General features: G+C 43.7%; 1 protein-coding gene across 1 annotated transcript; it reads right to left on the bottom strand.

Annotated features, from left to right (window-relative positions):
* Positions 1-3,426: 3,426 nt before the first annotated feature.
* On the bottom strand, positions 3,427-14,741 carry LOC131566999 (CX3C chemokine receptor 1-like). The gene is made up of 3 exons (XM_058818478.1): positions 14,574-14,741; positions 13,273-13,335; positions 3,427-4,502 (listed from the first exon to the last, which is right to left on the bottom strand). The coding sequence occupies exon 3, from the start codon at positions 4,486-4,488 to the stop codon at positions 3,427-3,429; it is 1,062 nt and encodes a 353-aa protein (XP_058674461.1). The 5' UTR covers positions 4,489-4,502; positions 13,273-13,335; positions 14,574-14,741.
* Between the last annotated feature and the right edge of the window lie 2,279 nt (positions 14,742-17,020).

Below are 17,020 nucleotides of genomic sequence, written 5' to 3' on the forward strand. Positions count from 1 at the left end.
TTCAGCTAAATATGGGTCTTGTTTATTCTGTTTTTAAGTAGAACATGAAATATAGTCATGAACCTGCCAAGGACATTTGGATTCAGGTTTTACTAGTTCCTCAAACTTAACCCAGCTGGGAAAAGATTTATAGTAAGTGTCAGCGTGATTCTCAAAAAGGAAAAAAAATTGATAATAATGAAAAATTAAGATCCAAAGATGGCTCATCAACCTCAAAAACCCCAAAGCCCAACACCCACCCCCCAAACCCAGAGATTTCCTCACCTTCTTTTTGCACATCAAAATTCTATTCAGTGGATAGATACAAGTGTGTGTGCATTTCCATGTGTAAATTGTGACTTGCTAAGTAAGCAAGAGTCTGTCCTTAATTTATAGCGAATGAAAAAGTTTTATCCCATACTGAGAGAGTGATTTACTTTCTCATGGGTAATGGGGAGGAACTGGATGTTGCTGTTCCTCAGGGATGTGTTGATCCAGTCTAAGGATAAATGTATCATTACTGCTGTACCTAGAAAAGCTTTGCAGGTCAGAAACCAACCAGGCAGTTAGAAAACAGCAGTTTCCTGCTGCAGAGGTTTTGAAAGAGAAGTTGTGCCTTTAAAAAAAGGCTACAATTAACTGAAAGTCCAGTTGTTAAAGAGACATCAATGGACTTTCTGCCAGGCTTGAATGGTGCAGCACAGCAAGGGCAGCAATGCCTGTCTCAGCTTGCAGCTGAACCCAGACCTGGTAAAGTTTGCTACTTGCTGCTCTCAGAGCACAGGTATGTACCATGGGTGCTGAAGTTTTTAAAGAACAACTACAAGAATACTCTTTCTGTTAATACAAACAAAATGAAAACGGTGGTTTTGGTTTTCACTTGGGTTTTCAAAGATTTACTGCTGCTCCTATGAGGAGGAACCTGCAAAAACTAGCAGTCTGTGGTGGAGCCAAATGCCTACAAACCCCCTAAAGTTTTTAATGTCATACAAATGCTCACCTATTGAGCAACAAAACCATGAAAAATAAAGGGCAACCATAATAACTTGTAAATGCATGGCATAAAACTTGACAATGTTATGCTGGCAATCCTTGGAAGCATTCCATTGCACAGTGTGACAGAGAAGACAGGAGTGCAGGATTCCAGAAGCGAAGTGAGCTTGGAAGTGACGGGTTTTGGCAGCTTGCAGAGGACCCAGGGCTGTCAAGGCAGTTCTGACTCACAGTAGCAAGTCTGTCCTGCTAGAGGGAGATGCATCTGGAAGGAGAGGGACACATTGTGCTGCTGATAGCATTGCTGGGGAACCACTGGGCCAAAGCAGCAAAAACCTCTCTTTTCCTGGAGAGCTGGCATCAAGCTCTGGGTTTCCACCTTCCATTCTGCAGACAGCACATGGATCATATTTAAAGGTGCCTTTTCCTTTTCCCACTCAGTAACTCACAATTGTCTGAAAAATCAAAGGGAAGTTAAATAAACCAAGCATGATTGTGTTGCTCAGTTTGGCAATCCACTGTCTTCAGGCTGACTTCAGGCTGATAACTTCTTGTTTAGTCTCAGAGCCTTCCTCTTTCTTTCTGCACATCTTGGCATTTCCTTAAAAAACATTGTAAAAATACCATTTCTTAAAATACCACCTTCTTGGAGGGAGTGACAAACAAAGTTGCCTTATATCACTTGATTAGGCAGACTGAATTTTGAAAAAATAATTTAATTTCAAGTGACACTCATGCTACACTTAATCTTAGACAACAAGTCTGGAGTCTGGAAGACTACTTATAACTGAAAATTACAAAGTTGAGCATAGAGAATATATTTCCACCAAATACAAATAGCTTTAGGAAAATGTTGGGTTCAGTTGGCTTTTTTACTGTAGATTGTGATGAATGTTCAGTAGCAAAAAATTGAATACTTGTGTAATTATGGGAAAAATTGCTCAATGGACACACTCACCTGCACATTTTCTAGGAAACAAGGTGGTACTAAGGTTCACAAAGAAAGGCCCTACTCCTCCCCCTGACAGTCTGAATCAACTGTTTTGTTTTAGTTCAAAAGTGCGAGTGTTTCTTCAGATTTGACATATTACCAGTTCCATCAGTGTACAGAAATAAGGTTCCACTGTCATGGACTTGTTTTGTAAGACTGGTCCTTGATTTTTCCTTGTAAGGTGATGTCAGCTTCATTACTGGCAACAGTTCCTTTTTCCACTCCCCTAACTCTAGTCTACAGTGCCAACAAATTCTCCTTTACTTTTGCAGCAGATGATGACAAGGATGCCCAGGTAAAGGACTCCATTCTGTGATGGACATTTTGCATCCCCAGTGCATTGTTACTGCAGGAGTAACAAGGATATTTGGAGGCTGCGCAGTGCACATGGGAAATGTGTCCTCTGGGATGCATTAAGTCTGGGTACAGCTGCACTTTTCCCTGGGGGAATCAGCTGTGGTGGGAGAGGCCCCAAATCCTGAGGAAGGTTATGGTAAGGAGAATGGGCAAGTGATTATTTTGTCCCCAGAGCCATTGTCTGTGATAGTGTAGGCATGGCTGGTGTTTACAACATGTGGCAAGCAGGGCATGGGTGAGAGGCAGGGACTTTCTGTGCTCAGTTTGATTGTGCTGTATTTGGACCAAGCACAGGGATATCCAAACCCACACTTCTAGCTCCCATTGTTCCAGAGGCTGCTGATGTCCACTGGTCAGAGCCGCTGGGGATGTGCTCCGTGAAGGCCTCCACTGAGCACTGGCATTTGGCTGAGGCCAAGCCAAAATGGAAATCAGGAGATACACCCACTGGCACATCTCTAGTCCTAAAGGATGGATTAGAGATCCTTGCTCTGATTATTGCATGCTATAAACACAGAGTGAACAGGTGACACTGAACACATGTTCAGAAATAATGACTCCTTTTTTTTAAAACAGTGTGATTTTATTACAAATGAAAGCACAGTTAAAACATTTGTTGCAATCAATAACCACAAAATCACTTCCTTATGGATACATAGCATCAAAAATACACCCCTTTACTATCAAAAATATTCCCCTCTCCAAAAACTTAGTCACCTTTCATTAAAGAGACTTCTCTTCCCTTATAAAAAATGAGTTTAGGTCTATGTACATCAGTATCACATGCAGATACACTGACACGTGCACAAGTTCCAGTGGTGGAACTGTTCAAAAGGTTCCCTACTCTCTTCTAGGCACAGAGAGCTCCTTTTGTTTCTACTTTCCCTCTTACTTGCTTTTGATTCCATTCCATGTCCAACACTGACATATTGTATTGCTTTTGTTTTTAAAATCTTTGCTGTTTTAGTATATTTAATGGTTAACTAGAGGCATGTCAGTAATTCAGGGCAACCTTTAAGGCTCTTCAGATGGGTAAATGGAACCCCTCAGTGGCTGCTATCCCTGCAGAAGACATGTATTGATACATTTCTCCTTCTGAGACCCTTTTAGACGAAGACAGAGCCGTCCTGGTCACTGGTGTTCTGGGTTATGTTGCTGTTCACCACACTTTCTGCATAACTAAGTGAATGAGAGACCTGGTAGTGACTGCAGGGCCCACAGAAACACAGGAATGGACAGTACTTCAAGCAGACATGATAAAGGTATTTCCTGAATTTTTCCCCAGCAAATGCATAGATAAAAGGATTGAGACAACAGTGACTGAATGCAATGGTTTCAGCCAGGTGCATTGCATAGTCCAATGACTTAATTTGGTTGCAATCTGTGAATAACTCACAGTGATTTAAAGTATCTAGAAAAATCAGTACATTGTAGGGGGACCAAAACAGAAAAAAAACCACCACCACAACCAATATCAGTTTTATGGCTCGGGCTTTTTTCTGATTTTTGCAGGACAGAAGAGTTTTGATGATCCCACAGTAGCAATAGAATATGATACAGACTGGGATGAGAAAGCCAATGGTGTTCAGCTCCATATTGCAGAACACTGGCCAGATGTTCTCCAGCTTCTCTGGGTAGACAGCAATGCAGTAATTTTCTATGAGCTGGGAGAACACAAACTGTGGCACTGACACTAGCACTGCTATTGCCCACACTCCACAGCTTACCAGAAGGCCATGTCTAACTGTCCTGGAGCTCAGAGAGTAAGTTGCCCTGACAATGGCCAAGTACCTGTCAATGCTGATAGCAGTGATAAAGAACATTCCCCCAAAGAAACCAATGTAATACAGTGAGGAAACAGCAGTACATGCAACGGTCCCAAGAGTCCATCCACGGACTGTGTTGGACGCCCAGAATGGGAGGGAGATCACAAAGAGAAGGTCAGAGATGGCCAAGTTCAGGAGATAGATGTCAGTGATGCTTTTTTTATTGCCTTTCACAATGGCAAAAACTACCATTAGATTCCCCGTGAGGCCAAGAGCAAACACGATGATGTAAAATAGTGGCAGAAATATTTTCCCAAACTCTTGGATGTCGGTTTTATTGCAGAAGAAAGCATCTTCATCGTAAACATATTCAGTTGTGGCTTGTGAGTAGGCTTCTGTCATGCTGAATTTGCTGGCTAGAGGCAAAATGGAAAGAGTAAAGAAAATAACATTAGAGTGATCTTATATGTGCTGTGGTAAATACTGAAAGACTGCACCAAGCATACTTTGGGATTTTGTCACTATTTATTTTAGTGAGGGTTGTATTACTGTGGAGCTGATGGTAGTTATGTTATGACAAAAGCCCAGACTCTGCTGTTACATGCACTTCACTGAAAATTAACTCTTTAGAATAATAAAAAAATTAATGAGATTTTCAAGGGCTGTCACATAAGCCCCTACTTATTGAAGTGCAGCAGGAGCTGAGCTGAGATCTGGCTGAGCTGTGCATGTGATGCATGGCAGCACCACGAGCAAGGCAGGTGCTGTTGGTCTGTGGGCAGTGCTTGGCAGGAAACGATAGTTCATAAGTAGATGTTGATCAGATTCAGTGCCTATAAACACCCCAACAGCCCCATCTTCCGCTCTCACCAACCCTGGGCTGGAAGGGTACAAGGCACCCAGTTTGACCAGGCCTGAGCTGATGCTTGCTGATAAGGGAGGAGCGAGTCTTTACTGAGACATTGCTGGCAGCAAGCCTGTCTTTGATGAGGCTTTTCTAAAAATCATCCTATGATCAAAATAAGAGAAAATATATTGACCCTTTTCCTCAAGTAACAAAGCATCTCATGACTGCTCCTGCTCTGGCTGTAGGCTGCAGCCAGGAATTCACCTTGGCTGAATCCAAAGAGACTGTAGGGTGCAGGTGTGTGACCTCTAGGCTCAGTGGTCTGCACACCCAAAAACAGAGCACCTGTCATTTCATCTGCTCTCCTTTAGAATGTGGTGTTCAAGTCCCTGCAAAGATTTCTGTTTGCAAGGAATCAAAAATCCTCTAGGAGTGCAGATGTTGCTGTATTTGGTCTGCTCCCTGGTTGGGTAAAGAGCTTGGAAGTATCCATTACTTGGTCTCACTGTAGGAGATGAAACAAAGTGAGTGTGATACACTGTCCAGAAGCCCAGGGAGGTGATTACATGGCCAAACCAGCCTGTTAAAGCTGAGACTGAAAGAAAAGGTCAGTGATAACCAAACTGCAACTAACAACTACCCCTTGGCCACATCTTGTCACAGGAACCCCCCGCTGCCTGTACAGAAGGGACTCAGTTCAGTGAGCACAGGCTGCCTATGTTTACATCTCCTGTTAGTGGGAGATGTTATCAGTACAGCCAACAAAGAGCAGTGCATATTCATCCAATGCAGGTCAGGCCAAATCTGCTTCAAGACAAGACAGACTGCTTTCCAGACCACTGACCACACTGATGAAACTTCTTTTCCTGGATATAAGGTGAGCATGGACACACTGCTCAGTAGTGGGTGCTGATGGTGCATAGCTAATCTGACTCCTGACACTTACAGCTAAGTGATTGGAATCCACATTTCAGCAACAGCAATCATTTTTATAACTTCTGTTTCAAATAAGCCATTCAAAATTGAACTTGAAATAAAGATGTCCTCAGGTGTGAGACAGTTTTCTATGACATGGTGGTAACTACAACAATCTTCCCCATAAGTAGCTACTGTGACCATACTGACATTTTCCCCTAATGCCTCATTGCCAGAGCATCGTTTGTGGTGTTGGCTGTGAAGTTCTGGCCTCTTATTTTGTAGCAATATCTTAAAGAGTGTATTTTTTGTCTAATTCAGGCTCTCAATTTTAAAACATTTTTAACCTGAATGTTCAAACCTGAATGTCTGCCTAGAGACTCTAAAAACATCTTTGTGGTTCGCATACAGGAAAAGTGGGCTAGAAAAGGCTGTCTCAGCGCTGGTAGCTCTGGGGCATGGGCGCAGAATGGGGAGAGCTGTTTGCAGCAGGCAGGCACGCCCATGGGCAGAGTGGCTCTTGCAGTATCTATCCACTTGAATTGGGAGCTGAGTCTGCGTTCAGAGTCTGTCCAGTCCCTGCATGTCAGCCCAGGGATAACAGTGGCTTCAATTCTCCAGCCTCTGGAGAGGGGGTATCTGGCACCAGCACGGGTAAAGGAATACAGGGATTACAGTGGCTTCAGTTCTCCAGCCTCTGGAGAGGAGGTATCTGGCACCAGCACAGGAAAAGGGATACAAGCTGGAAAAGCTTTGGTGCTGGGGCAGAAGCTGACAGCAATTGCAAAAAAGATATTGATTTTCTACTGGTGACATAAATAAAGAGTTGCCATCTCTTTATCTGCCCTGTTGAGTGATACACATATGAGCAGGAGATATCCCATATAATCTCAATAACCCATCATTTTCTGCTATCCCATCCTGATTTCTTTCTTTCTTAGATTAAATGTATGCAGAAAAAGCAGCAGGGTACCAAATCTCCTGTGCTGAATATGTGTCACTGTCAGCCCTCCCAGCTTCTTTGCCACTGAGCTGTTCCTGCACCCATCTGTGCACCCAGAGCCCACGCCTTTCTCTGTGGGCTCATGTGCTCCACAGCTAGTTCTGCACTCAAGGAGCGGTGGCTGAGGGCTGCACAAGGGACTGATTGGGGCAGGAGCACATGGCCCATGAGAAGGGTTTGGTCAGCCTCAACAAGAGATGTCTCAAGAGGGATTTAGGGAGAAGGTGTAAAGGCAAAGCAGAAACTTTCCTTGGGGGAATAAATAGCAATAGCCATGGGATATCATTACTTAATGTATTGAAAATAAATTTTTGCCATGATGGTGGTCAAACACCAGGATGGGGCTCCAGAGAGGTTGTGAGATCTAATCCCTGGAAGTACTTGAAACTCAGCTGGCCCTGCTCTGTGCATGGGTTTGGACGAGAGACCTCCAGAAGTCCTGTCCTATCCCTGTGATTCTGCGGCAATGCCAGACAGAGATCGTGCTGTTTCTGCAAACTGCTCCAGCTTCTTCTCTGCCAAGTCAGCTCCTGTTTCAGACATGTCATTCCTGATATGACAACCAGAGGTCTCATCAGACAAAGAGGAAAAAACTGATCAACGCCTGCTTGTATCCCCTTAACACCTTTGCTAATTATGCTGTCATCCAGAGAGAGCTGTTTGGTGATGCTTGCCCTGACTGTCTGTGCAGTGTGAAATCCCTGCTCTGGAGAGAGGAAATGCACATTGCTTTACTCTCCTCTCTAAGAACCTTGAGCTATGCTGGTTTTTAACATGCTTGCTCCCTTAATTGAGAAAGGAAGCTTGTCTGAAGAGTTTCCATATGTGTCTGTAGAATTCATTGTGCTCTGTTGGACACAGGATATCACACAAAGAAGGAAATGCAGCTCCCACCAGGGGCTAGCCCTCAGGTCTGGCAGAATTCTGCACAGACTTCTAAACTGGACATTGCCTGGAGAGAGAGTTGATTGTGGGAATGGCCACCTTCTTCACTGGAGAACATTTACACAGATGTACAGGAGAAACTCCGGGCCTCAGTGAAGTAAACAGAAACATTGCTTGTGCTGGGATATTTCCTGAAATACCTTTTCAGTCAAGTAATCTCCTCTAGCTTACTGATGAGGATCATTAATTTCTACAGTAACAAATTATTTCCTTTACCCTTGGTTGGGTGCTTGTGGGGTCTGTGGTACCTACAGCAATGGAAAGGTAAGACTGTGTATTGCATGTCCAGAGGCAAGCAAGGACTGCACTTACTAAAATGACATTGGTGTTTGAATCTGCTGGCAGTCTGTGGCTTATTCACTCTCTGTCTCCTGGATTTCATTTATCAGCAGTCACTCATATCCTTCCACCACCACTCATGCTGCACAGGCAATGCTACCAGCACTGTTTGAGTATTTAGCTCCTCTGATACCACTTTGCTCAGTTTCAACTGTTGATACTCAGTGAATGGGCTGCAAATTTCAAAGGGCTCCCAGAACCCAGCCCATGCCAGATAGGGATAATGTGTTGAAATTATATTGCACCTTAAAGAGAGAAACTTAGATCTGACCACCCTCCATCCTTTCCTGTCACATATTCTCTGTCAGCCTCCCAAAGTCCACTGCAGCACACGGTGCAGGTTTCTTACCATCAGCTTCAACACAATTTTCTCTTTTATGCTTACAATAAATGTTCACCTCCAGAGTGAACTGAAGAGTGTAGAGGACACAGGAGGACTACAATGCTTTGAGGTTTCTCCATGAGATATTTTCCCTTGCTGACTACAGGAAATAGTAGATTCACTTCTGCTTCTCATGGAACTGCTCAACCACTTTTCTCTCTCTCCGGATTTCCCCATCAATTTTACACCCCACTCTTCACAAACACTTCTGCTCCTAATCATGTTTGTAGCTACCTCAAAGACCAAAGTCTGCAAGACCAGGACCCCTGGTTTCTCAACCCAACCACCATGTGCACCCCATGAAATACAGAGGGAAGTGAAATTGCGAGAGGTCTGCAAACTCCTCTATGGAACAGAAGTTGCATTTCAATCTTCAAGCTACACTGGCACCAGGCTGGGTGACATAAGAGCAAATCCTGTTTATATGTCTAGATATCAGATATATCAGATTCTTTCCAGGTATCACCCCTGGCACTTTAGCCAAGTACCATGTTACAGGCTTTACTGCCAAAAAGAGGGAGATCAACAAGCAGTTTGCCTCCCTCTCATGCTGCTCCTACCACCAAATTAAAAGAAGTGAAAACAATGACCAAATCCAGACCTCTGCTAGAGGGTCACGCTTCAGGTTTGCACAATATGCTAATAAAAGTATTTCAGCCTCAGAAAGATTTTTATACCTTAGTCAGCATTTCTGAGTGATGCTTACATGCTTTTCTCATGCTAGAAAAAACATGTTTTCAATGCACTCGGAATAACCTGATGAATCAGCTGGCCCTGGAAAACTGTAGGCTTTGTGAGAAACCCTGTGAAACCCTACAGGTGTGTGAGTATCCCTTTTTCACCCTTAGATCTGAGCTGCCATCACCCCACCCAAATATAAATGCTCTTGCTTTTTTGCATTTGCAACTACACCCGCCTGCTTCTTACAAGATAGTGATTCTCAGCAAGAACACAGGGATGACCTCAGGCACCTCCAAATGAAATGTTGAAGCTATGGTGGCACTTCTAACACACAAAAGAAAAGATATTAAAGTAAATAACCAGAACTGGGTGAGAACTAGGAGGAGATAGCACTCTGGGTAAAACTGGCAAGCAGCTACCACAGAAATTAGACTGCCACAGACACCTCTACCCATGGTTTAGATAATACACCACCCCAAACGTAGGTGTTAGGGTTAATACATTAACCAGAGATGGGACCTGGTTTCTAGTCCTACACCCTGCTAGTTCCTGTAATTCACTTAGTTTATTTTTCAGGTCAGGGTGGTTCCATTAATAGGCAATGGCCTGTGGAGCTGGTTGTGATCATGTTAGATAGCCAGGGTCAAAAGCAAGCCCATGCCACCAAATGCAGTTACTTTAAATCTTAAGTTTCATTCAGTCCTGAAGTGGGGAGATGTTTCCCTATTCCACCTCTACATGCAGACCTTTGAAAGTGGGAAGCAAGGTGAGAGGGCTGGTCTAACCTAACCCTTAACTCAGGCAAAATGAATTTAAACTGGTAAGGGGCAGAGTGCAGCTAAAGTCAATCTGTGTGGCTTTGTAGAAGAGGATTTTTAGTTTGGGCATTTGATGGGATTGCAAGGCTGAAAAAGGGATCTGTGTGGGCGAATTGGAGCTCTGACTTGCACTGCATGCTTATTTGGTAACACGTCTCCAGCCCAAAGAAAGACCAACAAAGCATTGCAATGGGATTTGGAGCAGTTAGATATCAGATCTCAAAAGACAGACATCCATGGAAGAAGCCTTGCTGAACTGGGAATATTGCTTGCAAAATGTCTGTGGAAATGACAAGTTGAAAGCCAAAAACTCTTTGGTGTTTTCATCATTGTTCTGAAAGCACATTGGCAATGAGAGCTGGCAGGGGCACGTGATAGAAGGGTTACAGGACTAGAGAGTGATTCAGACAAGCTGAATAATCTGGGGCTTCCTGGATGATTCACATTGGCCCTAATGGAGCCAAATGTAACCAAAGTAACATGCTTGGGAGTTAAACAACACGGGCCATGTCTCAACAGTGGGGGCATATCTGAAAGGAAACTAGACTGCAAGAAAAGCTGATGCAACCCTCAGGTGTTAAAAGGGCTTCCAGGTGGGAAAGAACAAAAGAGGGATGACTTTACCATAGCAGAGCTCGATACAGGGGATGCAGGCATAAATTGGTAGCACCAGATATCACTTTTGTTTATGTTAATAATCTTGCTAATTATTTGAGTGAGATTAGATTAGCTATCCTTTACAGTGATGCAGGGAAATTCAAATCAGAAACATGCAAGACAGGAATAAGATGAACATTTTTAATAGTAAAAGGCTAATGACTGGAACAGACTTCAGGTAGGAAAAGGACGTCTCTGCATGTCTGAGGGTCTTCACTTTGAGAGAAGGTATCAGTCTGAGAAATGGGTTTAGGCCAGACATAGTGGAGAAGCTGAGTAGGAGGGTGCTGGATTAAATCCTACAGCCCTTGACAGGCAGGGAGGCAGATCAGGTTGGGGCACAATTCTCTGAACAACCATGACTCTCTTCTGGTAATAAATGACTGTAAAAGCTAAACCCTTTGAGCTCTGCCCAGCACCAGCTAGCTCAAATATTAAATGGGATGTGAGCCCTGGAAGGAAGAGGGTCCTCTGAAAACCACGGAGCAGCTGCTGCTGTGGGGTTAGCAGTGAGGCTATCGTGATAGCTGTGGAAAGAAAGCAGCACAGTTTGGAGAGGTTATTATCAAATAACCACCCTGGTGAAACCTGTGTATTTTCCCACCTAACCAGTTATTTTTTCATTCCTCCCCAGCTTCTGAGTGAGTGTGGAGTAATGCCACATGCTTGCTGTCCCTCCAGTTCTTCCTTAATGACTTTAGGATGAGGAAATGTCTTTCTTTGGTGTTTCTTCTTTCTTCTATTATTTACTCTCAGATCAACTGGACTATTTCTGTGGCCCATCAGAATTCTGCAAACCTAATAATTGCTTTTCAATTTGGTAATTAATTTAATTTATGGGGGCTTCCCCCAGTAATTTGAGGATGAGTTTTTTAAAAGCAAGTAGTTCTCTGGGATGCTTTGTTATTGAATTTTCCAATTTAAGGTGAAGTTGAAGGTGCAGAAACATGATGCTGAGGCTTTCAAAGAATTAGGCCACTAAAGTGTCAAAAGTAAATGACTCAGAAATAGAAAGCAATAAAACCACTGCTGATAAGAACATGACTGAATATTGCAAAGATCTTGGATCCCCTTACAAAAGTATTTAGGTCAAAGATATTTTTAAAATGCCAGATTCCTGATCCAATTCTACAGTTTTTACACCAATACCACAAACTAAATTAGAAGCAGACACCATTAGCTGAAAAAGGGAAGCATGTAAACCTACAAACTTAAACCATAGGCTTTTGGTGGAAAAATGTACTTGGAAAGATCAGACTTTGATCATGGATGGCAGGAGGAGATAATGCAGAGTCCAAAATCTCTAGAGTCTCTCTCACTTTTGCCTAGGGCATTACAGTTTTGGAAAGTGCTTTCTCAATGATGCTCCATGCATACCTGGAGGTAGCAGCAAGTAATCAGAGCACAAGATTTATATTAGCCCATCACATCAAAATTAGGTGTATTCAAGATGTATAAAGAAAACCCAAAACCACGGACTTTCTGCTGGATGTCTCTGCCAATGTCAAGGGCTACATCACTTGTCTTTCAGAGCAACAACAGAGGTATTATTTTGAACCTTGCCCTTGCTCCCTCAGTTCACTGGCCAGGCTGGTGGCCTCACTCAGGTTGTTTGTGCTGCCCCCACAGCAAAGCAGGCACAGGGCACTGAACCCAGGCGTCCTGGGCACATCCTGCCCCCAGAAACATCCCCCCACTCGCTGTTTTTTTGCCCCACCAGGCAGACTGGCTGTGTGCCAGTTTGAAGAGACCGCTTCACCACAGCAGCGTGTGGTTTGCCAGGGCAAAGTTAAGTCCTGATAAAGCCCTGGCAGCTCACCCCTGTGGTTGCTGGTGTATTTATAGAGGGAGCTGAAGCTTTCAGTGGTTTCATCTCAGCTCTGGGTGGACAAAGCCCCTCTGAGGCTGCCAGGGTGGATATGCAGGAGCCTTGGTGCCTGCACACTTAATGGAGCAGGCAATAGTTTCATGTTTCAGGGCATGAGCAAGTCTCTTGAGCACATGAAGCTGTTTCAGAAATGACTCCATGCATTCAGGAAAGATGATGTGACAGTGCCACTCAGACTCCCGTATCTCCCCTGCATGTTAAAATTGAGGTTCAAAAATCACTGAAATGGTTCTGAAATTTGCATCCATGTCTCTCAGGGTGGTCTTGATCCCTTGCCCAGAAGCAAGGGACCTCTGCAGAGCTTCTGCAGCCTGAGATGGTTTCCTGGCAGTGCCCTGCTGCCAGGGATCAGCCAGGGGATAGGAAATTCGGTAAATAGTGATATTGTTGTAGAGCAGTGCTTATTTTGGTGCTCACAGAGGCTGGGGAGCACTTTAACTCAGCTGCTGGGGAAGCAGTGGCAGAGCTGAGGGAGCAGCTGCCCTCCCAAGAGCTGCCTCCAGGGAACTGCGTGGCTGGGGCTGTCATCTGACAGTGGTGACTGGATGGTGACTGCCAGGATCAGGATTTTCTTGGAAAACTTATTTCACAGTAATTTCATCTAACCTGTAATTTCCCCTAATTGCCTTTTCTGCTTGCACAGTTGCTCAGGCACTCTGTATCTATTTTTTCAAATATATAGCTGAACTTTTTCCCAGTGTTTTCTCTTACCTCAGTAATTCTTTTTCCCAGGCTTTCTCTTCTGAAGAAGCATTCAAATTTCTTTTGTATTTTCTGTTGAAGGGACAGCAAAAACAGGTGATTATTTGTAGCTATGCGCACTGTTTGTAATTGTTTATGGTTACTGTTGGTTCTGTCCTCACGCTGCCTTTATTGTGGCATCTATTTGCTTCCGGCCCCCACCCCTTTTGTGCCAAATTTCAAATTGCCTCAGCATCCCTGAGAAAGCAGAGAAGGCTCTTCAGCAGTTGGAGATCTTTTAAATCACCTTCTCCAACATTTCTGAGAGCAGAGCACATTAAACCTTCTTGATTATGTATGGCTGAGATTTATGTTCTGGAGTTGCCAGCTCCTTCCTGTGAATATCAAGTTTTCTATGAGACTTAGTCTCAATTTATTATGTGCTGTCTTTTGTCAAATTTTAGCCTTTTTTTCTCCCTTTTGGACTTTTTCTGGACTGCTGAAGCCCTTTTGATTCATTGCAGTTGCCTTCTTTTATCCTGTCATCCAGTTCCCTGCCTCTGGCTGCACACAGGGCTTGCCCCAGCAGACCAGATTTTGGAAACCACTGCTGTGGATCTGTGTTTATATCTCACAAGTACTCAGTGGGTTGCCACCACTGTGGCATTACTCAAATGTCTCACCCAAACCAGCAGACATCTTCATGTAACATCTTTCCTGTGGAAAGCTGAGTCACAGGAAAATCAAGTATGCTATACAGAAAGGTAAGGGCTTTAAAATATCTTTAATTTCCATTGCTCTCTTGCTGGTCTGTCTGTATCAGGTGCTTTATATTGACTACCAGATTTTCTCCTTTGGGCTGTCCTTCAGTATCAGTGATATTTTGGATGTTGGTTCACTGACTAAAACTAGAAGCAAACAATGCTGGTGAGTTGTGAAATCTCTGCAGACATCAAAGAAAAAACTTCTAATGAAGTAGAAGGGCTGTATCTTCTCACTCTGTCCTTCTAGCTTAATGTTGCACACTAGTCATATATCAGCATTTACTAACCTTGAGGATTTCTACCCAGGGTGAATATTCCTCGTACCACAAGATGCCACAAATAACTAGTGACTGAGTAAAATTTATCTGCCCTGGTTCGCTTTGTTAACAGAAGTGCTTCCCTTTTTACTTCCACAGTTTGTAAACAGTACCCACATCATCTTTACCCAAATTAAATATCATTTCGGTTCCAAGCACTAAGCAGTGAAGAATTTCCTTAAGTTCATGAGACACCATTTTGTCTCATTTTGCTCTGTCAAATTATAGGGGAAATATAATTGTCTCTTACCTTAATTCATAGCTGCATTGAAAACCAATGTTTTCTTCCAGATGAGCCTGTTTGGATTTAAATGTATGTTTCCTCTTCTCTAATGCTCATGCCTATATGAACGTGTTGGCTTCCTGGGCAGAGCTTTGGGGCTGAGCTGAGAAAGCACTGATGTGCTGTGCTGGGGTCCTGCTGGCTTCTTGTGAAATCACCAAGTCGGATGCAGCCACTCAGAGGGACAGAAGTGCTTACAGGGGACAGGATTTGCACAGAGACAGAAGTGGCCTGAGGTGCCACGACAGCATGTGATAGCTGTCGCTCCCTTAGTTTCCCCCATTCTGTGCAGAATGAGACATTTTTCACTCAGACACAGAACAGTGTGTAGAAATACAAGTTTGGTACAACAGCAGGGTCCTTGAGCTGTGGGGATGCAGGATGCAGCACAGAGGAGCACAGGTATGGCATGGTAGAAGATGGGGCACAGGCTGGCACTGGCACTACACAACTCACAGATGGTCAGGTAAAAAAAATGCAGATCTGGAGATGGTAAAATGGTAGGTTGTTTATAGACCAGTGAAAAGAGAAGAAGGTACAGAAGCATGTTAAAAAACATAGAAAAACGACCCAAAAGAGATCCAGGAAAAAAAATAAGGAAAATCAGGGTGAGCATTGCACTCATCCCAGGGAAGGACTGGAGGTGCTCACAGCTCTCTCTGACACCTCACTTCACCACAACCACCAGCCTTAGGACTCAAAGGAGCAGGGATAAGGGTGAGCATAATGCCAGGAAAATGGATAGAAACTATGTGTATGCAAAAAATTGAAGCTGTAGTAATGTACTTGTTCTTCTGCAACCAGCAGATTTAAACTGATAGCAATTGGAGCCTTGAGAATGCCATTGCACTCACAATAAATTCTTGGCTCTACCTATGATACATTGTGCCCCTCCTTTGCCTGTAAACAAGGTTTTAAGCTTATTCTGTCTCTGCAGCCCAGTGGAGTCAGAAGGTTTAAAATACTGGGATGTTCAAAAATCAAGGACCCTTCCTGGCCCCTGACCTGAGCACCCTGCTCAGGGTTGCACTATCAGTGCAGCACAATTTGGGTGCTATGAAGCACATTGTCAGGCACCCCTGGACACAAAAGCAGCTCCTCTGGGGTGGAGCAGGGCAGGAGGATGTGCAGTGGGTGTGCTATGGGAAACAGACACTGCATGCAGCTGGCTGCTGCACCAATACCAAGGCCCTCCAGGACACAAGGAATGCAGTCCTGGAAATACCCCCAGGTACTGCCCCTGCCTCAAAAGTCAAGGGAGATTAAAATGCCTTCTCCCAAAAGGCAGAGTTGTGCTGTCTTCAGACAGGCTGACCTTGGTGGGATTTTGTGGGTGGAGAGTATCTTCCAGGTTGCCTGAGCTGTTGCTTGTGGATTGATTAGCAAGTTACCAGGCAAACATCTTCATGTAAGTTCAGTTCTGGTATTTCTGCCACATTTTGTGGTTTTTTACTGTATTATGCTTTATCTAGCAAATGTTACATCCCCAATATAGCAATGTAGTTAAGGTCAAACCTTGATGGGCCTCCAATATCAGCCAAAATATGCAAGTGATATCAGCCAGGTGACCCAGAACAAGCACCTGTGGAAATAATCAGGGAACTAACTCCTGGACAGGTCTTAGCCAGGGACAGCAAAGATACACTGCTGGAAAGAAAGTTTAAAGGATAGGGAATTATAAAGGGCCAGAGCAGTGAATTTTCAAAACTCACCTTTTTCTCTGACAAGTGCCAGCAGACCACTTTAAAACAGAGGTAAAGCACTCTGCACTGTTTTCAGGACAACATCAAAAGGCTGGTTTCTCCCCACATCCTGAAAGCAGGATCTATGACTACCCAAGTTTAACTTTCGGAAAGATCATTTCTGGTAGATGGTACTAAGAAAATGTTCTCATTGTGTGAGGATCATGAGATTCAGAAAGTTGAATGAAGCTTTCCTCAATGCCAGTGATAGTCTAATACTATCAGAGCAGCACTGCTGTGTCTGTAGATGTGCTGTTGTTTAGAGGACACCCAAATCTAAATTTGTCTCCCATGTCCTCATGGGATGGAGAAGGGCTGTGTCCCTCCATGCCCCACCCCCCTCAGCCTTGTAAAGAAGGCACAGATAGACCAGCAGGAGCTTCCCCACTGGGGACCTGCACATACCAAGCTGGTTTGCTGCTGAGCTGTAAAACATGGGCAGAACCCAGAGAGACACAGCCACCCTCACCTTGGTGAGCACCTGTTGTGTTGGGTCCCCAGGACGAGGTGAGAGATGAGGAATTGACTTCATGTTCTCAGAAGGCTGATTTATTATTATATTATATTATATTATATTATATTATATTATATTATATTATATTATATTATATTATATTATTCTAAAACTATACTAAAGAAAGAGAAAAGATACATCAGAAGGCTAGACAAGAA

Source organism: Ammospiza caudacuta, chromosome 1 (assembly GCF_027887145.1).
Source record: "Ammospiza caudacuta isolate bAmmCau1 chromosome 1, bAmmCau1.pri, whole genome shotgun sequence".
In the NCBI taxonomy this organism is placed as follows: Eukaryota; Metazoa; Chordata; class Aves; order Passeriformes; family Passerellidae; genus Ammospiza; species Ammospiza caudacuta.